Source organism: Oenanthe melanoleuca, chromosome Z (genome assembly GCF_029582105.1).
Source record: "Oenanthe melanoleuca isolate GR-GAL-2019-014 chromosome Z, OMel1.0, whole genome shotgun sequence".
Taxonomy (NCBI): Eukaryota; Metazoa; Chordata; class Aves; order Passeriformes; family Muscicapidae; genus Oenanthe; species Oenanthe melanoleuca.
The window spans coordinates 43,117,891-43,143,526 of NC_079362.1; the positions used below are offsets into that span (position 1 = coordinate 43,117,891).

The 25,636-nt window shown below is 38.7% G+C and overlaps 1 protein-coding gene across 4 annotated transcripts in view; it reads left to right on the plus strand.

Moving 5' to 3' along the window:
• The window catches only part of TJP2 (tight junction protein 2), a 62,754-nt gene that overhangs the window by 28,282 nt on the left and 8,836 nt on the right, over window positions 1-25,636 (plus strand). For 2 of the 4 annotated variants that reach the window (XM_056513260.1, XM_056513261.1), the window contains exons 3-14: window positions 12,292-12,348; window positions 14,316-14,440; window positions 16,626-16,728; window positions 17,170-17,749; window positions 19,885-19,988; window positions 20,128-20,281; window positions 21,265-21,373; window positions 21,487-21,626; window positions 22,106-22,172; window positions 23,309-23,459; window positions 24,197-24,305; window positions 24,932-25,142. In XM_056513260.1, coding sequence (XP_056369235.1) covers window positions 12,304-12,348; window positions 14,316-14,440; window positions 16,626-16,728; window positions 17,170-17,749; window positions 19,885-19,988; window positions 20,128-20,281; window positions 21,265-21,373; window positions 21,487-21,626; window positions 22,106-22,172; window positions 23,309-23,459; window positions 24,197-24,305; window positions 24,932-25,142 — 1,898 coding nt within the window. In that variant the 5' untranslated portion in view covers window positions 12,292-12,303. The remainder of the gene's footprint in view (window positions 1-12,291; window positions 12,349-14,315; window positions 14,441-16,625; window positions 16,729-17,169; window positions 17,750-19,884; window positions 19,989-20,127; window positions 20,282-21,264; window positions 21,374-21,486; window positions 21,627-22,105; window positions 22,173-23,308; window positions 23,460-24,196; window positions 24,306-24,931; window positions 25,143-25,636) is intronic. The other 2 variants (XM_056513262.1, XM_056513259.1) reach the window with 1 other exon arrangement.

Sequence of the window (25,636 nt, forward strand, 5' to 3'; positions counted from 1 at the left end):
AAAGATTAGTTTGTTCATAAGCATCACTGTTTTAAAAAGACACCACACAATCCCTAGTAATTTTTGCATACCCAGCTGAAATGATTAACTGTTGCTCTTGCTGTCAAAGATCACAGGTACTGTGAAATACAAGTGAATTAAGTCTAGAAAATCCCTCTCTGCGTGTGTTGCTTAGTTTTCTGGTGTAATGTCAGCAAAATCAGGACCTTAAAGGACCTCCTGGTACTTTCTGAAAGTGTAAACTGTTTGTTCAGGTAAAAAGCAGTTGGGAAGAAAAAGTTTCACTCTGAAAAATGATACTGTAACTCTGTTTTTTGTTGTTAAGTGCTAAATGCGGGACTGCTAATTTTCAGGTACCTATTTTCATGGTGTCGTGGTTTCTCTGTCCGCTTTAGTGCGTGGTTCACCTTTGGAGTACCAGATGTTTCTCTTTTTTTTCCAGAACACTAGACTGCATGCTTGTTTCCTTTTTATAAACAGTACAATCAATTCCTGAAATACGTGTGGTAAGAAAAGTCACTTAATAAAACCAGAATCAATAAAAAAAACCAAACCAAAACAAGCAAACAGAAAAAACAACCCCAACCCAGTTCTGTCTGAAGATAGAGTATGGGCTTGAGATGAAGGAAAGAAAACAAAAGCGCCTAACAGATAGGTGTAACATCACGTTTTGTGTCGCATTGACGGTGAAGGGAAGGTTTTTTTTGGGACGGGGTTTTGCCCTGGCGGGAGCGCTCAGCATCTCTCTTCCCGTCTCCCGGCTGCCGCCCCCTGGCGGTGCCGCGGGGCGGCGCGTTCGGAGCGTTTTCCAAACACTCCTGAGCTCTGCCAGGCTGGTGCTGTGGCCGCTGCCATGGGGAGCTGTTCCAGCGCCCAAACACCCTCTGGGGGAAAAACGTTTTTCAACTATCCAGCATAAAGCTCCTCTCACACAGCATCAGGCCATTCCCTTGGGTCCTGTCACTGGGTCCCACAGAGAAGAGATCAGTGCCTGCCCCTCCTCACGAGGAAGTTGTGTCTGCAGTGAGGTCTCCCCTCAGTCTCCTCTTCTCCAGGCTGAGCAGACCAAGTGACCTCAGCTGCTCCTCATACAGTTTCCCCTCAAGGCATTTCACCATCTTGGGTGCTTGCTCTCTAATAGCTTTGTATTTTTTGAGGTGTTGTGGTGCCCAAAACTGAACACAGGACTTGAGGTGGGGCCACACCAGCATAGAACAGAGTGGGACAATCAGTTAATGTATAATATGTTTTCTCTTAAGTAGCCTTAAAGCCACTTGGGAACTTTTGTATTCTTGTCTTTTCCACAGAAGTCTTTTTCTCTGTTTCTATTTATTTCCATGCTCCTGGCTAGATGGCCAGTCCCAAAGAATGGTGGTGAATGGGGTTAGATCCAGCTGATTGCTAGTAACAAGTTGAGTTCCCTCGGGCTCAGTACTGGATCTGGTCCTGTTTAATAAGTTGGTTGATGATCTGGACAGATGAGACTAGGTTGGACGAGAGTGTCCAACTGATTTGCAGGAGGGTAGGAAGGCTCTGGACAGGCTGGATCCATGGTCCAAGACCAACAGCATGAGGTTCAACAAGACCAAAGGATGGGTCCTACACTTTCATCAGAACCCCAGGCAGTGCCACAGGCTGGGGGCAGAGTGGCTGAAAAGCTGCCCAGGTGGCCGAAAAGGCCACTGGCATGCTGGTCTGTGTCAGCTGTAGTGTGGCCAGCAGGGTGAGGGAAGTGACTGTCCCTGTGTGCTCAGCACTGCTCAAATCCTGTGTCCAGCTCTGGCCCCCTCACTGCATGGCAGATACTGAGCTGGAGCATGTCCAGAGAAGGGGAACAAGGCTGGGGAAGCTGTCTGGAGCACAAGCCCTGTGAGGGCCAGCTGAGAGATCTGAGGGTGTTTATCCTGGAGAAAAGGAGGATCAGGGATGGCATCATTGCTCTCTAGAACTGCCTGAAAGGTGGGTGTAGCCGGGTGGGGTCTCTTCTCCCAGCCAGCTAGTGACAAAATGAGAGGATGTAGGTAGGCTCAAGTGCCAGAAGAATGTTTCAATTGAATATTGGGAAAAATTTCTTCATAAAAAGGATTATCAAACATTGGAACAACTTGCCAAGGGTTGTGGTTGAGTCACCATCCCTGGAGGTATTTAAAGCCATGTAGGGATATAGTTTAGTGGTGATCCTGGCAGTGTTACATTAACAGCTGGGCTTGGTGACCTTGGAGGCCATTTCCAACCTAAACAATTCTATGATTTAACCTGTCGCTTTTATAAAATCTTGTTTTCCTGGTACATCCTTAAAAGTGAAGCCTCCTCTGCTGTCCAAGTTGAATTTAGCAGCAGAGTTCTAGTATCTGTTCTGCCATCTCCTTTGGCCTGGCAGTTCAGCTGACAGAAATGGCAAGAGAGTAATTCAGTGAGAAAAAATGAGCATGTTTTTGTGGCTTTAGAAAGCTGTCTTGGCATCCTTTTAAGAACTAAACACCAGAATTCGCAGAGTGAGTCAAGGAGCTGCATGTAAATGAACAGGAGGAGTGTGGAAGTTATGGTCAGAAAGAATTTGTTTAGTTCTTACCACACGAAGCTGTACCCAGCCTATGAGGTTGTGTGTTTGAGAAGAAAAACCTGCACAGCCAAAGATGAAAAGGGATGTTGGTCTTGTGAGAACCATCCAAAGGTGCTCATTTTTAAAGGCAAGGAAACTTTGACAAGGCTGAGAAGAAGAAAGTACGTAGAAAGCAAGAGAACAAACAAATTAAAGATACAACCCACTTGAATTTTCATAAGCTATTTCTAAGGTGAATTGTGACTCAACCTCAAAATATTTTATGAAAATCCTAATTCTCCCTTTTCTTCCTTTAAAAATGTTTGTCCTGCATTCTGAAAATTTTCAGTATAATTAATAAATGTTTAGTAAAAATATGTAGGAAATACAGTTTTCCTGAAGAGTATCTTACTGTCTTGAACAGAAAAAAGTTTCCCCAAAAAACCAAGTTCCTTTTTTTCCTTCCCCAAAGAGTCTAGTGTATGCATTACTCAGATATTTATATGTGCAGCATCCTCATTTTTATTTAGGTGTTTCTTTAAAACAGAGTTGAAACAACACAAAACTATCCAGAGATTACGTGCCCTATGATATAATCCAGCAAAAGGATGCCTTATGCCATGTTATTTACTGTCTTCTTTTCAGTGTCCAGGTTAGTCCCTTTCTGTTGTGGAATTGCAGAAAAATTAAATATTTACAAAACTCAAAATCCCACACCTCTATTTTGATTTTTTTTTTCCCCCTCATGTGCTTGGGCAAATTCCTGCAGAAATTTTCTCAACTGGGTAATGCTGTTTCATCACTGTGAGCCATTTGAAGAATGCTACTGCAGGAGCTGCTGCCCTGGGCAGAGTGTGATATCCTTCATTGCATTTAAGCATTGTTTGTCATTTAAATACTGTGAGCTGGATGAAGTGATGTATTTTGCATTGAAAAGCACACTCTGTCAAAGATCCAGACCAGCATAGATCTTCTCTGTGTGTGAAACCTTTTTGCATCCCCTTGGGCTTATTTGTTAAACAATTTTTGGTGCACTTGGAGATCTGGGGCATTATGCTGTGAATGTTAATATCAGTTACAATGCAAATGAGACCTAGATTCATTTGTCAGTTAATATTCTCAATAGTCTGATGAACAGTGCTGTTGCCCTTCATCTCCCACATTCTGGACTGGAGTGGATTCTGGTTCAGCTTGCAGTCTGGAAGGCATTTGTTGTGTTGTAGTGCAACAAGAGATAGAAATGAAAGCAGCTTCTGCCACCCAGGAGTTCTTCCTCACCTGTTAGCTGTCTCAAACTCCCACAGTGGGAGAAGGTTAATCCCTGTTTTCCAGTTACTGGCGCTGTTTTCCTGCAAGATGTTTGTTTGACAGAAATGGAGGAAATCTTTGTGATGGCTTCCTTGCACAACACTTAGGCTGCTTGACTTGAAGTCAAGAAAACTAAATTATGCTCTTAGCTCTGCAGCTGAGAGCTTTGGTACTGGGTGGTTTGTAAGAAATAGTAGTTTTGCTAACTGAAAGCAAAATTTGTAGTGAAATAGTGCTCAGCACAGTAATGACTGTGGGCGTTGTTGTCATGATGGATTCATGCTATTCCTGAAAGAAGTGAAACAAAAGACCCTTTCATTATTGTTTAGTTAACTGCTCTCATTTGATAATTTTTAAAGTTTTCATGAAGCTGAAGAAGTAAAAATTGTTTTGTGAATGCCTGGAATAGGCTTGTTGTACTTCATGCAGTGTTTGCCAGTACTGTTTAGATAGAATTCACAATTTATAGCAACTGAATGGTATAACTTCTGGGTGAAATATGAGTAAGAAAAGCTTTAAACAATATCTTGTCTTTTACATGAAAAATGGTTTGTGTTTCTGTGTAGTGACATTCAACTTCTCATAGTTTTATTGTATTTATCTATGAAAAACAAATTTTTAAAACATTATGCTCAATTTATACTTTCTCTAGGTCTTTTTAGGAAGCACTTCAGGTTGCTGTTTATACAGGCATTGTGTAAAAAAAATTCTGATGCAAAGTCTAATAATAAACAGATCACAGAGTGATTTGGGTTGGAGGGGACTTAAAAAATAATTGAATTCCAACCCTCTTGCCATGAGCAGGGACAACTTCCACTTTACCAGGCTGCTGATGAATGTGTTTGTTACCTTGCCAATACAGCAGAAGTATTTTGCTAATATTTTTTGGTTTTGTTGAGTAATTTGGGTGAAAGCAAACCTTTTATAATGCAACTGATGATTGTCAGTTAGAGGGAAGAGGAAGAAAGTATTGAATGCACGCTCATTTCTATGATTTTTTTTTCCTTCAAAAATTTCCATTCCATTGCAGAAGTATACTTATGTGTACAGTTTGTGACTTTTTTTTACCAGCTTCCTGCATCCTGATAATATAACCCATTGTGATGTTAGCAACCATTTTGATTTTATTGGAATGTGGAAGTAAAATTGGTGCTCTTTTAACATGGAGCTGTACCTTATTTCTTCTTCATGCCTCTAACAGGAAAGAGAGGGAGTTTCTGCCACTGTTGAAGAGCAGTTATCTTTTACTTCTAGTGGATATATTTTACAAACCATTTTTTATCTCTTAATTTGAGCCATTCAATGTTGTAGGAACCTGTTTCTTGAGGAGGATCTGTTGCTCTTTTGGGAGGTGTTGTATTAGTGCAGGAACTTACATGAAAAAATAGATACTCTTCTCTGAGTTAGAGCATCTATTGCTAGAAAATAAGGTACCTCCTTTTGTGCGAGATGTAGGCTGCATTGTAAAAGATCCAAGGGTAAAAGTAGTTTTTTCTCATTTTCCTGGGTCCTAATCAAAGGTCTGCTGTATCATACACAGATAATTCATGGGAGCAGGTCAGTTGGAGCCTTCTTCCAAGTGGCTTCTTCACTGCCTGGTAAAGGTCCTGTTCCTCTTCAGACACATTTCACTGTATTAAGAATACTTGTCAAGCTCTGGCTACTTGTGTTATATCATCATCATTTTGTGGACATCTTTAATAACCTAGGCTATGGCATTCAGCTGGGAAAGTGAGGTGAGGTGCTTCACACCACACACTGATGTATGGAGTGCTTCTTGTTTCACTGAGCCTCCTCTCTCTACAGAAGGCATTTCTTTAGTGTCATCCAGAAACTGAAGTGGATCAGGATCTTTGAAAACCTGTAAATCAAAGGCCATCCTATTTTGTTCATCATAATTATCTTTATGAGGGCTGTTTCTGATTCCTCTGATAGTTTACCTGGTCTTTGAGACCAGGAATACTTAGGTCTTGACGCAGCTTTGGACTCCCTGCACCTGGCTGTTCCTATCAGTGGCTAAGAGTCCCTGCCCCTCTGTCCTGTACAAGTGGGTGCCTTTCAGTTAAGCTTGAAGTTCTTGATCATCATTGTAGGAGTCTGTCTTTAGGGAAAACCTGGACTCAGCTTTCAAGATTTCATGCTTACATCTATAGTAGCATGTGAAGGGGGACAGGAAAAGTTGGAGGGCAAGGACCTCTCTTTTTGTGTTACTTCCATAATGGAGCCAACAAGAATGTTTTAGGTGTTCTTTCTGCTTGCTTGGACAGATTATGTCTTGCTTGTATAGATTACGTGTGAGGAAACACCCTTTTTATTCCTTGTCTGTAGAGGAAGAGATCAAAACATAGTGCTAGGTGTTAAAACTTTCACCAGGATGAATGGAGCGATGCAGCCTGCTGCAGTAAGATTTTGTTATGACATTCTGAGGTTGCTCTGTTGAGTTTTTTGAGAGCTCGCTTTTTCCTTTCACCTTCCCCAGTTTATAAACCAGATCATAATGCTTCATTTTCTTTCCCCACATGATTCAGGAACATTTTATCAGGATACACTCCCAGAAAGTACCAGAGTGTGTATTTGTCATTGGAGTTGAGCTTGCTTTTTAAATGTCTGTGGATAGTAGGTATGATATGTAAAAGGGTTGTAATGGCCTTTGTAATCTTGTGCTAAGTATAAAGTTAGGTTATAGTTTCCCTTTATAGTTAGCTTTTGTGAAGAGGCATGCAGGTAAATTGAAAGGGCAGTGTCTGGGACCATAATTGTTTGAAATTTTTTTTCTATCTCACTTTAAAAGAAATTAATAGGTATTCCTATTCTGAAGATCCTGTTTTCCTTCAAAATGAAACATTCAAATGCAGACACCTGCATCTCTCTGCTGACTCTGGTCTCTTCACTTGCAGCAACATTCCTAGATTTTCTGATTATTTTTTAATTTTTTTTTTCAGAAAAATTTCATTTTAAATTTTTGTGGAGGCAATCCATTCGTTTTTCTCGTTATATTTCTTTAGAGAAGAAGGATAGTCCAAAAACCAAGAAAGAAGAGTCCTTGCTGTTCTAACTGCTACAGCTCATGGATAATGTTTCACAGTTTTTGTTCTCTTGTGTCGTCATGGTCTTTTCTTCTCTATTTGGAGTGCTTCTGAAGCTTTTTCAGAGCAAGGGGGAGGAAAACAGAAAAGCTAAGAAATCAGGGCTAGAGAAGTCTCAAAGATGTACTGACATTTGTTTCTTTTTCTTGCCCTTTTTAAAAATAAATAAATAAATAAATAAATAAATACTACTCTTGGAAGCTGTGAATGTGAGTCTGTTGAGAGGAATGTGCTCTTTAGAAATGCTGATGGGGATTCTAAGCTATTTTTACCAAACTTTTATTAAAAGTTTTACTTGTGTCCAGGTGGGTACCCTGAGCTGGGGGCTGGTGTCAGTGTCTCCTGACACTCCAGCCTCTCCTGGATCCCCTTGGTGTTTACTCTTGGCAGCTCAGTGATGAAGGTGCAAACCTCTGTTCATCCCAGTTCTGCTGGCTAATGCAGAGGTGGGGTCACAGTCAAAATGCAGAATGCTGAATTCAGTCTTCATTTTGGATGGAAAAACTTGAGCGTATGTGTTGTCCCTTTGTGGCCCTCTTACCCACTATTCTCCCTAACCTCCCCACCCCTCAAAACCTCCTCAACAACTCCACCAAAAAAATGAACAACACAACCCTTAATATTTTCCACCACTGTCTGAATTAATACTCTTTAGCAGTTAAAATTGGTCTACTAGTGAAAAATGAATCTATTTATGGAGGTTTTGGTTAGCATTGTGTACAAACTTGGCATGTCTTCCTATCTGATCACTGCCTGTGAAACTTACATAAAGTCTAGGGGAAAAGTTCACTTGAGGCTTAAATTTCACAGCATTCATGCAGCATAAATGGGAATGATAGCTTGACCTATTTTCCAATAAAGTAACCTATCTTTGGCTGTGTGATCAGCTTATTTCTCTTACAAATGATACCTTACTAAATGTTTGATGGCAAATACTGTAATTTGCAGTGACTATAATTTTGTATTTATTTCTCCTTTTTCTTGCTGGAGCCAAGCCCACGCAGTTCTGCAAAAACTGTAAAATATTACAGCCAGTATATGAATTTTCAAATCATCTGCACTGTGATTCTTAAGACTTTTTTTCTTTTAAGTTTAAATTTCGTTCCTGGCGCAGTGAACCCGTAGGTACTTGGAAGAAGAATAAGATGCTGCATAGTGATCTGTTTTCGATACTTCATTTAAAAACAAACAAAGAAACATAAGATTACAGCACTGCATTTTCCTGGAATCTCTGAAATTGAGAGTTAATAAAACTCACAGCTCATTTCCTTGCTGTGGTTTTGATGTGTTTCTGTGTGAAACTGACAGCAGGATTTGTTTGAGTATGTAGGCCACTATTGTATTAGAATTACATAACCGTGTTGAGTGGTGGAAACAGATGAAAAGACGGGATGTACGGCGTTCCCTCACAGATTATATCCTGCAACAATGAAGACGGCTCAGGCTCTGCAGAGAATGTGGTCACATGCAGTCAAAAAGTTGGGGATTTTGAAAGGGCACGTGAGTTGCTTTTTGTTGCATCTTGCTCCACGTCTTTTCTTCCCCTCCTCCCCTCATATATCCCTCCCCTCTGCAACTCAGCTTTATAGCCAGATGATTGTTGTGGCAGGTCTTCTGGTTTTGTTCTTCTTTCGGCATGAATGAAGTTGTCTTCGGTGATCTCTCAGTGCAAGTAATTTTGTGCATCTCTTGATGACTGTCAGTTAGAGCTGCAACAGCTGCCTGTTTGTTGCACACTGGCGATTTTAGCACTTTGACTAGTTTCCTTCCAAAGATTCTGCTAAACAGTCTATTTTGGGTATTTAGAAAGCACCTGTCATTTTAGTATATTAGCATTAGACAGATTTAAGCAAATCCTGACTACAGTGTTCTAAATAGAAATGGACTGACTATAGTCCCTAATGAATATAGAGTAGCTGATTACAATAATTTGCATTTACTGCAGGTAGCCTGTTGTCTGTGTGAAACCTGTGTGGATTTGTAAAGCAGTTACTGTTAGTAACTGGAGGTGGGGTTCTTAACCATTTTGCCTGCCTTTCTCTCTCCAGTGTTTTGGTGTGCAATCTTGCAGTGAAACTGCGATCCTGTAAGGGATGCACAAGCTGCTCAGGATCCCTTTGTGTTTCCTTACAGATGAAGTATGAAGAAATTGGCAAGGTGATGAAGGCTTTTCATAACTCATCACTTGATGCATTCAGAGGAGAGTCACATCACTAAATGTGGAGTACAGGAATTTTGCAATTCGGGTGGAGATTTAGATACTAGTTTTGATCAAGTCCTCAGCTGATGATTTGTAACATTTGTAGACTCTCCCTCCCTCTCAGTCTTCTCTTCTCCATTTCTCTGGTACGGGTATGGGTTAGCATCGTGACAATGGCAAGCAGCAGTACATTTTGTAATGTTAAAGAGATTATTGTTTAGAGATTGTTTTTGCCTTACGGCAAGGTGACCATTCAGTTCTTTGAACTGTGTTGCAGAGCCTGCATTGCTGTATCAGTACAGCAGAGCTAGTCATGTTGTCTTGGTAATTACATCGTGCAAAATCAGCTTTGCAAGTACATAGTGTGCTTTCTTTCCCTGATGCAGAGTACAGCAAATGGGAGACAGTTTCCTAAGGTGCAGTTTCAAAAAATGGTTTACTTTAACAAATACTTGTGAATTTAAAAGTGAATTGCTTAATTATCTGTTGTTGAATTTTCAGTAACAGTTTCAAGGTAAAAATAAACCCAAAAAATTTACACAGAATGTACCTGAAACAGTCACTGATACTATGAGGATGTTCTTCTAGGCACTAATGAGATGACACTATAGGCTTGGTATCTTGCAAGACCTTAGTTTTAGTGTCTGTAGGCAGTAGTTTCTCTTTCATTCTTACTACTTTTTTTTTTTTTTTTTTTTTTTTTTTTTTTTTTTTTTTTTTTTTTTGGACCAGATACCATAAGACTTATTTGTCAGAGTAAAGTAAACTTAACTCTGTAGGCTTTTGATACTTTGGTTTACTATCCCATACATCTCTCCACTTGTGCACAAGGTTATACTTATGCCACTGCTCATGGAAGGCCTAGTTTTCTGGAAAGAAATTCCTGTAAGTTTCCTGTTTCATATCCATACATCTATCCCTGATATTTTTCCTCCGTCCTTTTCCTGCAGTGTTGTGCTGAATAAGCAGTCATTTCTCAGGCCTGTTTTTGTCCCCATGGGTAGTAAATTCCCTATGACTGCATTCTGCCTGCCTTACTCTTGCACCTGCTCAGAGCTGGCCTCACTATTCTTGGCTGGGAGGTGGTGTTGGTAGGAGCTGCATACTGTGCAAACTGAATTTAAGTGATGTTTCTGTTACATGTGTAAGTTGTTGAGGCTTTTTTACCAAGAGGAGGCTGGAAAAGGTTTTCCATTTTCTGTGCTTCTACAAAATTTGAACCTACCTGCTTGTCCTTCAAATTTTACCCATTATTTGGTGCTGACTTTCATTCTTAAAACTTTATTCAGTGAAGTCAGATGGAGTTTAGGTGACACTGAGGCCCCTCTTCAGCACAGACTCATTTCTTGCAGAGCTTAAAGATACGTAGAAAAGCACAACTGTAGGAAGGGTCAGTAGTAGGTAAACTGTCAGACAAGCAAGCCTAGTCACTTCCATTTATGGCAGCATCACAGAGTTCAAAAGAAGAGCTTAGTTAAGGAGAAAATTTTCACTTGTGGCAAAGATTTTCTGTGTAAGGGAATATAGAAAGTGAGTTCAATTTCAGATAGCTGAAAGCTTAGACATGCTAGCTGGTTAGATGGTAGTACCAGATAAAATAATTTTACTGTGTGTTTCAGCACATTAACACTGACCCCAAGACACATATGTTTTAATACTAATAGTTATGAACAATTCTTGTCTGATTTAGACAAGTCAAAATTTAGAAGCAATTACTTACACGTATTACTTCTAATATAAGCCATCATCTCCTACATCTATTTTTAATTTTCTTTTTAATTAGACGCTAGAGGTTCTGGAAACTGAAAAGCATTGTTCATTTTCTGGCAGAACAGTGGAAGTTTAACACTGTTCAGTGTTGTAAAATTCCTGGTAAGAATGCTGGATGTTTTGCATATTCCTTCAGAACCTCTGAGCAGGACTTACTTTTGTTCTTCAGTACAGTGAATGTGCAATGGAAAATGTAAATCTGGTTTCTCTTTGTGGTGCACGGAATCAACTGGAACTCTGCAACAAGGGGTTTTTTTGCATATGAGAAATAACATCCATAGCTTGCTGAACATTGGTGCACTGCAAGAATTCTTACTCTGAAGATGCAAGGGATGCCTTAAAGTACAGGCAAACCCTTCATGTGTCACTTCTCTCTCTGTTTTGGAGTTTAGTTGTCAGTACTCCCTATGATGCCTTTAAAAAGACCATTAAGTGTCAACTGAGCTTCTGTCTGAAGTTCAGTTTTCTGATGTAAAGGATGACTACTTTCAGTAAAAACAAGTGAAACCCATGTCTTGAGTATGTTCACTGCAATATGCAGTGCCTGGATTTTCCTTCTGCAATGGATGCTTTCCAATTTGAAATGTTTGCAGTGTCACTTTTCTATTGTGTGGTGGCTCATTTTTCTCCTAGTTTTGCAGGGCAGACACTGAAGGGGCTGGCTGTCTTCTATATGATGGGTCACAGCTGGGTGATTATTCTGTATTATATTTTAAGCTGTGATGTTGGAAAGATTTCAGGTTATATCATGTATGATAAAGTGATCTGTTTTAACTGGAAATGTGGGGGAAAAAAGTCTCTGAGAAGTGTCACAGAAATGGCTATACCTGTACTATATAGTGGTATATTGTGTTTTCCTATAAAATTTAATTTCTTGATGGGAACCTAAATATTTAGCTATGTAATTCATTGTGGGGAAAACATTTTGTTAAATCCACATGACCAAGACGCAAGAGATCTGAAGTCTAGTTCCTTTTGAAAACCTCAGTTTCAACTGCTAATCTTACTGCATACTGGGAAAGAAAGGTCTTCCATAAGTATTTTATGTGTTATTTGAATCAGGACTATAGAATGCTAGTTGATCTGAATTTATCTGAATTAAGTGCTTTTACTGAATAGGGATTTTCCAGAAAATCAGAATGAGCTGTTAAATCAGTGAAACATGAAGGTACTTTACCACCCTGGACCTATTAATATTTTTTTATTTTCCTTTTTAAAGAAAAATATTTATTTATTGAAATACATTTTATTAGTTTCATACTAATTCTCTAATTCTAATATCAGAATATGCAATTTTTTTTAAACCTGCGTTTTAGTGGGGTATTTCACATTTTAATTTAAATAGTTATATGCTGTGTGCTTTACTAATTGGTTTCTGTGTGCAGCAGGCCCCAGGCATGGAAGAGCTGATATGGGAACAGTACACAGTGACCTTACAAAAGGTGAGTGAGCGCCTGTTATATTTTTAGTTTTCAAGTATTCAAGCACCGGTTTACTCTGAATATGTTTTGCAATAGATGTTATTAGCATGTCTGAGTCTAGAATAGGATTAATGCATTGTCCAAATCAGATATGGTTTTTATTTAAAGCTTAGTTGCCACTCATACTCTTTAATGTTAGGAGTAAATTCATTTAGCAATTTAAGTGCCACATTTGCTACTGTTTGGTCTTTCTAATGACAGTGTAATATACCACATGTCAGCTACATAGCTAAATTCATTATTGAAGAGCCCTAAAAGTAAAGCAAACAGTTCTATCAAGCAGGTTGTGGTTACTATCCAAGCTTTGTAACAATCACTGAACAGGATTCCACTGATTTTATTTTTGAAATGTATTTAATATATGCTAGCATAGAATCTAGTGGAAAAACACTTATTAAAACTTATAAAACAGGTGGACTATAGGTGTCACTTTAAAAAAGTTTTTTTTAAGGAAAGAGGAAGTATCCTGTCAAGTGGAGTTCTTTTGAATTAAAGAAAATAGAGCACTTGTGCCTGTGTTCTTTGATAGCTAGGCTGCCACACCACAGCACAAGGTGCACTGTGGCTTCAGTGGTGGTAGTCTTCCCAGCTGATGATCTAGGTTCAGCGAGCAGCCTGCACCGAGCTGCTCAAGCTTTTTCACATCTTCTGCAATGAACTGAACCTGATGACCCAAGGTGGAATAGTAATCTTTTCTACACAGCTTGTGTGAGAAAGTATGGCTGAGAAGAAGTTGGTTTTTAGGTTACAGAGGTAGACAGGAAAAACATTGCAGGAGAAGGATCTTAGTTCCAGTAATTTCCAGCATTTCAGATCTCTGCTATCATGTAAATTAGCATTACTTCTTTACCACAGAGACAAACTGAGGGTACTGAGATGGTGAAGGGCTTGCTGTATCAGTCACTACCATTGAATTTTACCATTATGTTGAGTCATTGTTTTGATGCAAAGCATTAAACTGCTTCCTGTAAAACTAAGCTGAAGTAGCAAGTGAAGTGCTCTTTTAAAAGAAAATCACATTGCTTTTTCCTCCTCAAAGAAATAATCAACTAACAGCATGAGTGGAACATGAGGTGACATATGATGAATTACACATGCTGAGTGGGTGTTGGGAGAAAAGCATGACTTTAATTTTATGCATTATTTTGCCACTATGTTAAAAGCTTTGTTAAAATGTAGCATAACTTGTAATTTTTAGAGATATGATGTGTATGTTAAATAGCTGGTAAAGGTAAACTTTAGTGGGTTTGTGCTCACCTTGCTGTCAGGACTTCAGTTATACTAACAATTCTCAGGTTTAGTGCTATTGATGTGCTTCTTTGGCATTGTGAAGCATTTCTTTGTTTTTATGAATGCTATGCTATGTTAGGTCTTCTACAATCGGTTATGACAGACATGACATAATTTACATATTTAAAGTAGTTGATTGTAACAGAGGATGATTATATAGACAATGCACAAGTTCACTACTTGCTCTTTGTAATCAACCATGATGTTGTTATTTTAATTGAGGAGTAAGTAGTCGTTACAAACTACTTAGCAATCACAATGAAGATGAGATTCTGGGAAAGCTGTTCCACTCTCCAAAGCATCATAATAAAATAGATATACCTGACAATAAATTTTGTATGAATAACTTATGGGATGGTGAAGGAAAATACAGGCAAATTTAGTGAGCTCTTTATGTAATTACTAACAATCATAAGGCTTTAGAAGTTTTGGGAGACAGGAACTTGTCATCTTGATATATGGATGTGTAAACCTAATCATTCTTAAATCTATAGGCACTGTGTGTTTCTGCAGCACTCTGCATGCAGCTATCATATTTTAAATAGTATCTACTTAGAGTGCCATCATGAGATCATTCATGTTCCTCTTCTTTCTCCCTGTCAATTCAAGTTTTGTTGTATTTGGTTTTTATTCTAAAGGATTCAAAACGAGGATTTGGGATTGCGGTTTCTGGCGGCAGAGATAACCCTCATTTTGAAAATGGCGAAACATCGATAGTAATTTCAGATGTTCTCCCAGGTGGTCCAGCAGATGGATTACTTCAGTAAGCACATTTTTCTTTGTCTGACATTTTGAGGGGCATGGCTGTAGAATACATAAAACCTTTAGACAGATGTAGTTGAAATCCTGGTGATTTAATCAAGATTTGGTGTCCTCTTGAATATCTAGATGTCTCTTGTAATAAAACCCCAAAACAACAAAACAGGTAAACCCTACATAGAGATGTTAGTTGCTATTTGGTAAAACATTACTACATTTCAGTGGTGGTGTTGAAAAGTCTTTTAACAGTTAAGTAAGTTTCTTTCAAGATTGCATTTCATTTAAAGAAACAGTAGAAACAATTAATATCTTAAAATATCCTCCTTGTCCTCCTCCAGTAAACATGTTTCGCGATCAATCATTAGTTTCCAGAAATTACTTAAGTCAGCCCAGAGAAAGTTTGCTAAATATTTATTTTATATCTGAAAGAAAAAATTATGGAAGTAATGTTTCTGTTGTCTTTCTGATAACTTCATCCTTGGTGAGGCAGCATCTGTCATGTACAAACAATCTGTGGGCTGAGAGTTTCTGTCCTACATCAGTTTTTCATCATTTGATCTGAAATACTTGATGAGGACTAGACAATTTGGAAGAATGCCAAATAACTGTGCAGCAATAATAAATCAAGGTAATAGATTCTGTCTCTTTTGCCATGCATTTATTTTTCATCAGAAAATGAAATGGCTGACATGAGAGTTGTTGTTGTAACCAAATGAAAGGGTAATTGTAAAGGATGTAACAAATAATTTTTAACGTAAGTGTACCGAAATCCTACATTTTATAGCAGTGATCCCTGCACACCACCACTGTCATTCTTCCTGTTCCATAATCACCTGTGATTTGGGAATGAAATAATGTCCAGAAACTGAAAGATCCTAGGTGAATTGATGATGGCAAGGGAATACCAGGATATTTGGGCACATCAGACAAAACACATTCTGAAGAAAAATGAAGGCTAAACTGTTTCTCCAACAAATCAAGGAATATAGGTCAGACATTCAGAGTGTATGGGTAAAACCATGCTGTCATCTTTTGCAGGGTAAAATGAGCACATGTAGATGGACCTCTTGACATAATATCACATTAAGTTCAATGCTAGCTTTGGATGTATGGACTGTCCAGAAAACTATTCTAATTCTTGCATAAACCTGGAAGAAGCTGATACTGAAATATAGCATGCTATTCTGGCATACTCATCCACTAAAAGGAGTTGGGAGAGTGTGAAAAGAGGTACAAAAGTCATTTAGGAGTTAGAGTGCCTTACAGATGGAGGCTTAGGGTATATAATCTTCTTATTTTGAAAGAAGATTGTGATGTGATTTGATTATGATGAAGTTAAAATGGTTGGTACCAAAGAATTCATTTATCTAGCAGAAAATGGCAAAGGAACCAGTAATTTATTGAGCTAATGCTCTGACTGTAACTGGGTAGTCACCAAAATAAACTAATATGAGGATTGGTAATTTGTTTTTTTTTTAATCTTCTTCACTTTTTGAGTTGAATTGATCAGTGCTATGGGACTATTTCATAAGGGGTTAGGTGAGTTAGTTGTTAGAGGTTTGTATTTGATATGCAGGAGGTTTGAAGAGAAAAGTTAGTAGTTTCAGTTGGCCTAAGATTAAGGGCAGGGAGGATTTCTTGTATATTACTGTTTTGTTGGGGATTTTTTTCTCCCAATCACCATTCTACAGAGCAGATGTAACCTGAACACCAGATTTTAAGAAAAATGTACTGCAGTTGTACTTGTCAATATTTGCCTAAATATTGATATGGCTACAGCAGTTTGAAGCTTTCGTGAAATTCTTACGTGAAAAAAGTCTGGCACTAGGTGTGAAAAACTAGGAGTCCTGAGAGAACTAAATAAAAAAATTTTGATACTCATCAGAAATGTTCTTTAAGAAGCATTATGGCAAGGTACTTAAGTTGAACATAGTATATACACAAAGATAGTGTGTATATCAATGTCTAATTTTTAGCTGTACGGAAAGCTACTTCTATATTCAGATATTGTAGAATTGACATAGCAAACACAATTTTAAAGCAAAAGTCCTTGTTAAACGGAATTAAATCCATAGGTTTCCTCTGGAAAAAAAAAAAAAAAAAAAAAGAAGAAATTTTGTTCTGATGTTTTCATTGAAGACTCCTCTAAAATCCTCTCTTTCCTTTTTTATCTTTCTTCCCATTTTCAGAGAAAATGACCGAGTGGTCATAGTTAATGGAACCCCGATGGAAAATGTTCTACATTCTTTTGCAGTTCAGCAGCTTAGGAAAAGTGGAAAAGTGGCCACCATTGTAAGTAAATTCCAAATTTATTTAGTGTACAGTGGTATGTACCTGCAGAACCAGTTAGGATTTTGGTTTTCTTCTATAAAGTATTTAACTGCACAAAGCAAAGCAGTCCTTTGCCAGATGCAAAGTACAAACTAAATAAAACATAGTTTCTGAAGGTGAAACAAATGGAAATCAATCAACAGTATCACAAAGTTGAAAAACTGAGACTAGAATGTATATTTATGTATATTTAATATACATTATAAATGTATGTTTATATTTAATATGATGACTGGTGAGGCAAATTATATTCTTCATACACAGATAGAATATTGTTCTTTTTCCTTTTTCCCCCCCAAGAAGCATTTAAAACATGAAGAATATTGATCTGCTCAGTTTCACATTCTGATCTTTGATACAAGTTTGTTTGTTTGTTTGTTTGTTTTCTATTGTACTGAACAGGTAGTGAAAAGACCAAGGAAAGTGCAGGCTGCTGCCCTGCAGAGAAGCCCCTCCCTTGACTATGAGGACAGAGCTTTAGACGTGATGGACGACCATGCAGAATTTGATGGCAAAAGTGCTCGAAGTGGCTACAGCGAGAGAAGCTGGCACAGTGGGAACGGGGGGCGCAGCCAAAGCTGGGGAAACAACCTGGATCAGAGCTATAGGGATGAGCACGACCGAGGGCGTAACCGGAGCAGAGAGCGCGGCAGGGAAGGCGGCTACAGCCGCGATCGCAGCCGCGGCCGGAGCGTGGACCGGAGCTTGGATCGGGACTACCGAAGGGATCGGAGCAGGGGAAGGAGCATCGACAGGGATGCTGGCTATGAACGGGACTACAGGGGAGACTACAGCCCACCCAGTTACAGTCATGGGTCTTTATCTGACCCCAGATATGAGAGGGAAAGGAGGAGCCGCAGTCGGGACAGGCTTCGTTCCCGCAGTCCCTCGCCCGAAATACACCGCCAGCATGAGTACCTAGGGCCCCAGGATCAGAATGCACCCATCAGCGTTCTCCTAACGAAAGGCAGACATAATGAAGGTGGGTACAACCTTCAGCAGGGAAAGAGAGGAGTCAGCTTCCAGTACAGCATGGGTGTTGGTGGGGAAAAGAGAAGGGCTGAATTACTTTCTATCTTTGCAGGTTAAACGTTGACTTTTTAAACTGATGGTTTAAGTTGTTCTTTCGTTCTTTCTGCCTGATTAGGGATGCTTTTTCCCCAGAACCTTGAACAAACCTTTGAACAAAGATTTGTTCACCGACATCATTTCCATCTTTTCAAGCCACTGTGTCCTTGGTTTTCCATTTTCTCTCCTTTTCTTCTGGTTCTGATGGAAAACATGGATCAGATCGTGATTCAGATTACACTTGGCACACTACAAAAGGGTTAGCTAGAAAGGATAAAGAGTAGACTCTGCCTTTAATAATACGTTTTTTTGGTTCTGGTCATTAAAGAATACTGAAATAGCAGCAGCTGAAATACTACAATGGCAGTATTTCAGCTTTTCTTTGCTAAGTATTGAAGTATATAAATGAAAGCCAAAAGCCTAACATTTTTTTCACTGTGAAATAAAGACTTGTGCTGGAAAGCATATCTCAGATTAGGTTGTGCATAATTTTCTGTTAGGGTTTTTTTTTGGGGAGGGGCTGTTGGTTTATTTCTGGAGGGGTTGGGTGTGGTTGTTAGGTTTTTTCCTATTCTGCCCTGTTGTAATTTAAAAAATTTTTTTCCTAATTAAACTTCATATGCAGGAGCTAATCTCTTTTTTCATTGTCTCTGCCAACAATCCTTTTTCCTCCTTCCTCTTCCTCCTGTGCATGTAATGTTTCCATTTGTAAAGATAATGCATATATATGTATATACACACAAATAAGGAGAAGTTTAAGGTGCATTTGTTAACTTTTATGTGTTTCTGTACCGTAATAATCTCTACCATTCATATGAATACTTTGCAGACTTGCTGAAATGTGGTCGTCTTTTAAAGCAGAACAACATTCTGTTGCTTTAGCATGCATGTTTTTTAAGGATGTTGCCTTTCTTTGTGAGTAGCAAATATGCTGACCACATAACTTAGATCATAGGAAGAAAAGGGGGCAGGGGAATAAAAAGAATTCCTTTGCCTGAAACAACCAAGGCATTTCATGGAGTACATATAGGACAGGGTCAGCATGCAGCAACTGATGAAACTAAATACTTCTATTAGTGATTTTTGACCCTTTTCCCTCTCTATGCCATGCAAAATATAAATCAGAAGCTAGTCCAGTATATTAAAAAGCAGCTCCAGAACAAAGGCCAAACACCTTGCTGCTGAAGGTGCAGACCAGTCGTCCAGCTGTAACTGGATTTGGATTGCTTGTTCATATTGTAATGGCAGCACAGGTATTGGAGAGTTGGCTTATGGTGAAGTGGTTTTTCTAGGTCTACATGTGGGAGTCCAGGGTGTTACCCTGGCTTCCCTGAATGTCTCGAAACCCCCCTGCCAAGGGTCTCAAAGGTCCTGGCATGGTGCCCAGAAGTCCTGGGGGCTGAACTTGGGTCCCTGGAGAAATTTACCAACATTGCGGTAAGAATTACAAGCCACGAAAAATAAATAGAGTATAAATTAGACTGTTAGAAGGTAGAAAAGTGAATTTCTAGAAATGTTTATATTAGGGGGTTCGTAGCTAGCATGGAGGATTTTGGGTGTGGCATGTGTTTTCTTCCTTCTTCTTCATGCCATCCATGTTGAATGCCAAGCTGGCATTCTTGGATTGGACTGAGACAGAGTTGAACACTGTAATAAAATTGCCATGTATTGGAAAGTAATTGTAAATATTTGGTATGTAATTTATAATATAAAAGATAAGTCCTGCCCAAGGGCAGGGCACTCTGCCCTGGATCAGAAGCCAAACAGTTAGCTAGAGAAAGAATTTCTTAGATAACAAACAATAAACAACCTTGAAAACCTCAGAGAACAGCCTCCTGAATCTTCTTCGGGAACCAGCTGGGAAAGCCTGAATTTCAAACCACCTATGTCCTCTTGAGGGGATCTCAAGCTCAGGAGACCCCTCAGACAGTGACACTACATTCTTTTCTCACATGACATGGTGCTTGATGCATGTACTTTGTGTAGTTTTTAAAATAATGCATCCTTGCTCATCTTTTAAGCTACAGTGGATTATCTTCTTGGTTCCAGAGTATGGACTCCGTCTTGGAAGTCAGATCTTCATAAAAGAAATGACCCGTACTGGCCTAGCAACCAAAGATGGCAACCTTCATGAAGGAGATATCATTCTCAAGGTCTGTTCTGGTTTTACTGATAACAGTTTGGCAGCATTGGTTATAGTGGTTATTCTGAACTAAGTCATGTTATAGTCAAGTTCACTTAAACTTGAGCACAAATGCAGACTTGTTTGTTATTGTTGCCTTTTGTGTCCAGATCAATGGTACAGTGACAGAGAACATGTCTTTAGCTGATGCCCGAAAATTGATTGAGAAATCACGTGGGAAACTCCAGCTGGTTGTTCTCAGGGACCGAAAGCAGACACTACTCAACATTCCTTCCCTGAACGACAGTGACTCAGAAATGGATGGTGAGGTTTAATGTGGATCCAAAGTTCTGGACTCTCTGCAAGGACAAAACGGAGCTTATATTGTTTTGCTGCGGTAGAGTGGTATTAGGTTCTTTAAGAAAAACAATTGAACACAAACAAACCTAAGTAATACTCAATTAATCAACAAGGCCACTTCCTTTAGGTGAAAATAATTTTGTAGTAGCCATATAATTACATTTTAGGGAGGGGCAGAGATAGAAGGACCAATGTTGATCTGGAAAAATCAGTCTTACTTCTTGGAACAAGCAAATCAGTTGCCTTAATAAAAATTTTGAAAACAAGTGCATTGGACTGGTCTCTCCTTCTGAGGACATTAACATTCATGGCAGCATTCAAATGGAGGGAAGAAATGTCAGGACAGGGGAAATTAAGTGCCCCTGGATGACTGGTTTCTATTCCCAGCACCTGTTTTATACAAGTGTGTGAGCTGTATTTCTCAGCCTGATCTTGCTTTGGTAAGGGCTCAGAATGTTTGGGAGAGGAGGATGTTATATTGCTTGGAACAAGATCCTTCTTTTTTGGTGTCAGAATGTGGGGTGGAACTTCCTGTAGGTTATACTGTGAAGTCTGAGGTGCAGTTCAAATGTGAGGGCCACTCTTGTTTCCTATGCTGCTGAAGGGCAATGATGTGAGCCCTGCTGATGTGCAGGTGGTCTTCTGTTTGGAAACCTCCACCTCAAATCAAAGCCTGCTAGCACTAGCTAATGCAGCTGTGGTGTGCTCAGAGTTGTTGTGTGACATGAGTGTGTTTCTTGAAACTTGCGTGAAACTTTCCTGAAATATTTTGGGAGGGTGGAGGGGTGGGAGCACTAAAAGACACTTTTTGAATCTTTGTCAAATCCAGCTTGAGATGAGAGTGAATGTTCAGTGTATCCTCTATGTGAAAACTTTGTAAATACACATGCTGACGAGGTGAGCAGATAACAAATCCTGCATGTCTTGATTTGCCACTCTCTTTACAGATATTTCTGAAATAGAGTCAAACAGATCATTCTCCCCTCAAGATGACAGATTACATCATTCTGATCTAGATTCACATTCATCCAATGAAAAACTGAAAGATAAACCAAAGTAAGAAATGGTCTTCTCTAGTTCATTTTTCTCATGCTTATCAAAGCAATTATTCAAATATATGCATTCTTATCTGATATCATGACACCTTTTTTTCTATTTCTTTCTTTTAGTGCTAAAGAGGATCCCTCCAGTAGGATGTCCAGAATGGGAGCAATGCCTACTCCATTCAAATCAACTGGTGACATTGCTACTCCTGCTGTTACAGCTGTAGACTCAAACAAAGAACTGAAGTACCAAGATGACCCAGCAGGTGAGAGCTTGAAGGTTTCAGTTGATTATTTTTCCCCATGCCACAGAATGTCCATTCCCTAAACCATGTGGAAAAAGCTGGTATGCTCTTTATGTCAGCCCCACCCTGACACAGAGAAGAGGTTTGTCTTTGCTTTGTGGTACAGGGAAGAAGCACCTGATATTTTTTTGACAGCAGTTGCTTATTACAATTACCACCAAAAAAGCAAATATTCTCCTAGAACACCTGCTGTTAGACTGTTGTCCTAAGCAGACAAATGAAGTCTGATCTAGTGAGTTATGTATCCTTTCCTTGAACTTTTTTTTCTTTTTCAAGAATACAAAAATTGAAATAAATTAATTTTAGACACGCTTGATTTTGAAATATGTATCAATCTTCAGCATGGAGGGTTTGATTGCTATCTGATAGTAAAAATTCCTGCTGTGTGTAACTTTTCCAGTATTTCAGTAACATATTTTATCATTTTGTTTTACCTTTAGTGCCTCAGCCAAAAGCAGCTACACGAACAATTCTTAAACCCAGCCCAGAAGATGAAGCAATATATGGGTAAGGTGGCACTTGCTGAGTTCTTTTGCACTCAGTGTTCTTCCAATGACCAGTGATACTCCTGTTACAGCTTAATGCTGAGAAGAGGTGACATAGCTGCTAACTGATGATATTTGAGATCAGCTTAGTTTTAAAAATATCTGCCTGGAATCTACCTGGAAGGTACACCCTGTGTTTCTTGACTTGCATGGAAACATATGTGAGAATTTTGTTTAATTTTTTTTTTTTTTTTTTTTATTACTAGGAAATCAATTAACATGTTTTCCTCTGAGAGTTTTCAAATACAGAAATTGAAAGAATAGGAATGTTGGAATTGTAAGGAGAAGACTTAAATTTTGGAAATGTTCTCTAGCTTGGTGTATTTTCTCGAATGGATTTCCTTCTCAGACCTTTTTTGGCTTGGAACTTGCATATGTTGTCACTGATGTGCAAATTAATCAAGTGATTATTTTGGTGAAGTGGAATTTTATAATACAGGCTTAGGGTATTATCGAGAATGGCTGACAGATAAGTAGTGTCCTCTGAGTTGGAAGGTCACTCAGGCATACAGCTTTTCTGACAGAAAAAAAGCTGAGCCTAGTCCAGCTAGTCTCTCCCACTGCAATGTGAAAGGACTGATAGTTAACATATCAGTAGATTGTACTTGAAAATACTTCTCATTAACAGAAAATTTGAAGACTTCTAGCAAACATGTTAAATAGTAAAGAAAATAGGTATCAGTTTAATTCATATGACAGTTCTTTATATTATAGAAGAAAAAACAATGAGTATGATTACTCATAACTCAGTCTGTTTTCACAAACACCACAGCTGTTCATATGACAGAGGATGCAGTAGGTAGGGAGCCACTGTGGGGTTTCAAAAAGAGGGATCTGTTTCCCTGCTCAGTCAGGGCTGTGCATGCCACTTAGTCACTATTCCTAGTTCATTTTCCACTCTGAAAAATGCAAATTCTCTGCTTCCTGCCTTCACTGAAGGCAGGAAATACAGCAATAAATACAGCCTATATAGTGAAAGAAAGGAGAAAAGAATATTATTAATACGATATTGTTGAGGAGTTGTAATTTTTTTCTTTTGGCATCCTAATATGCTTAATATCTGGCCTTACTTACTTTTTCTGTTTGTAAATCCTGTAGTCCTAATACCAAAATGGTGAGATTCAAGAAGGGGGACAGCGTGGGTCTACGACTTGCTGGTGGAAATGATGTAGGAATTTTTATTGCTGGAATTCAAGAAGGTACCTCAGCTGATCAGGAGGGACTGCAGGAAGGAGATCAGATTCTTAAGGTATGAGTATGTGTCCCTGAAATACAAATGATTTCTGTATACTCTAGTTTGCTTCTTAGTGGAAATATGGGAGAAATTATGATCTTAGGAATCAAATTATGGCTTTGGAAGGTGGTAAATGTGGTGGAGGGATCTTACAGAAATGAGTTTTTGAAGGAGAATTGTACACCAAACTTCAGTTTGTTTATAATGTTGTGGAAGGAGTAGTTAAATATTGATCAAGAAAAATGCTGCAAGGTGTGACAATAAATTTTTTGTACCATGTTTATTCCTAGTTTTTGAGGGGGAAAATTTGGGACCTCTGTAATTTTCTTCTTTCATCTTTCTCCAGTTTATTCAGGTTATGATGATTCATTTTTCAGGTTTCTTATTTATATAATCTGTGCCACTTAATCATTTCATTCTGCTTTTTTTCTGGAAATTCACATGGAAGGTTAATATAATGTTCTCTCTATTTCTTTTCATTTTCCCCTTCTCGATAGAGGCTGTTGAAGCTGAAGAAACAATTTAGCAGTGTACAACCTGAACATTTTATTTCAGGAAGATTATTGTTAATAGCTGGGATTACATATTCACAAAAGACAATAATTGGCTTTTATATAGATTGATTGATATAGAAACATAGATATAAAAATAATAAAAGAATATTTAAGATTTTTCATATGAAAGAAGAATCTGTGGTTATTCCTTTTATTGTTGATTTATCAATTGTTGTACAATATTTGTTTGGTATGTAGGTAAACACCCAAGACTTCAGAGGCATTGTTCGGGAAGAAGCTGTTTTGTATCTCTTAGAAATTCCCAAAGGTGAAACTGTGACAATTTTGGCTCAAAGCAAATATGAAGGTAGGTGCTTTGAAAAAAATGTATGTATATCTGTGAATCTTTTAAGCTGTGCTTTGTCAGTGAAACCACAAATAATCTCTCTTGTGCTTATTTTTGATCGCATTTTAGTTTTATCTTCTTTTCAATAGTTGAGAAGATAGCTATATTTCTTATATACAAGGCTGCATGTGTGATGTGTTTTTCAGAGCACTTCTCCATGTCTTTTATTATTAGCAAATAGCAACTCTTAATCCTGAAAAGTGGTAAGGTTCTGCTTTTTCTTCTGCTTTTCTGTTTGTAGCAGCCAGGAGAAGATCTGCTGTGCCTTGGCAGTCAGAAGGGATTTAATCAGCAGAAAATGGACAGTTTTATTCATGAGCAGTTAAGGAGCAAGAAAAGCTTCTTGCTTTCCTTTTGTGAGACATAGCCTGCTGCAAGACTGTAGTACCATAGCTACCTTTTGCCCTGGAGCTGTAAGGGCTATGCACATACAAGTTTGGAACACTCCTGATAAGTGTGTGGAGGGGGATGTAGACCTGAGTTTCTACATCTTTCTGAGCAGACACTTGGAATTTTAAAGCTGTACTTGCTATAATCTTTTTTTCAAGTGTAAAAAGATGCAAACTAAAATAGAGGTCTTGTTTTAGTCTACAGAGACATCATGGCCTGTGGCAGAGGAGATTCATTTTTCATAAGGAGTCACTTTGAGTGTGAAAAAGAGTCTCCACAGAGCTTAGCATTCACCAGAGGGGAGATCTTTAGAGTAGTTGATACACTGTATGATGGCAAACTGGGAAACTGGCTGGCTGTGAGAATTGGAAACGAACTGGAAAAGGGTCTCATTCCCAATAAGAGCAGGTAAGGTGCATCATGTCTTCCTACCCATTGTTAGAAGTAAGATTTTCTTTCCCTCCACCACAAGTCATTTTTGCTTCCTATGTCATACCTTTCTTCCTTTTTATTCCTCTCTACAAGAATGAATAAATTGTTTTGTCTTCACTTTTACAAGAATTGTGCATGTAAAAACTGCATATTTTAGAATCATGGATTTATGCAAGGAGACAGTGAGAGAGGGTGGTGTTATCTACATAGGTTATTATTTGCAGCACAGACCTAGAGCTTCTGTCTCAGCAATCAACCAAGCTTTGAGCAGTAGCTGCTTCAGTTCCTCTTCCAGAAAATGGGTGGTGGGTCCCATTTTTGTTTGGTTTTTGCTTTTTTTCTCCCCACCTTCTTTGTCTGTCTATCCTCACCAAATCAAATCAAAACAAACTAAAGACCCCAACCAAACAAAAAAACTAAGCAAACAAAAATCCTTCACCATAAGAAGCTCAGACTTTGTGTAAGAATAC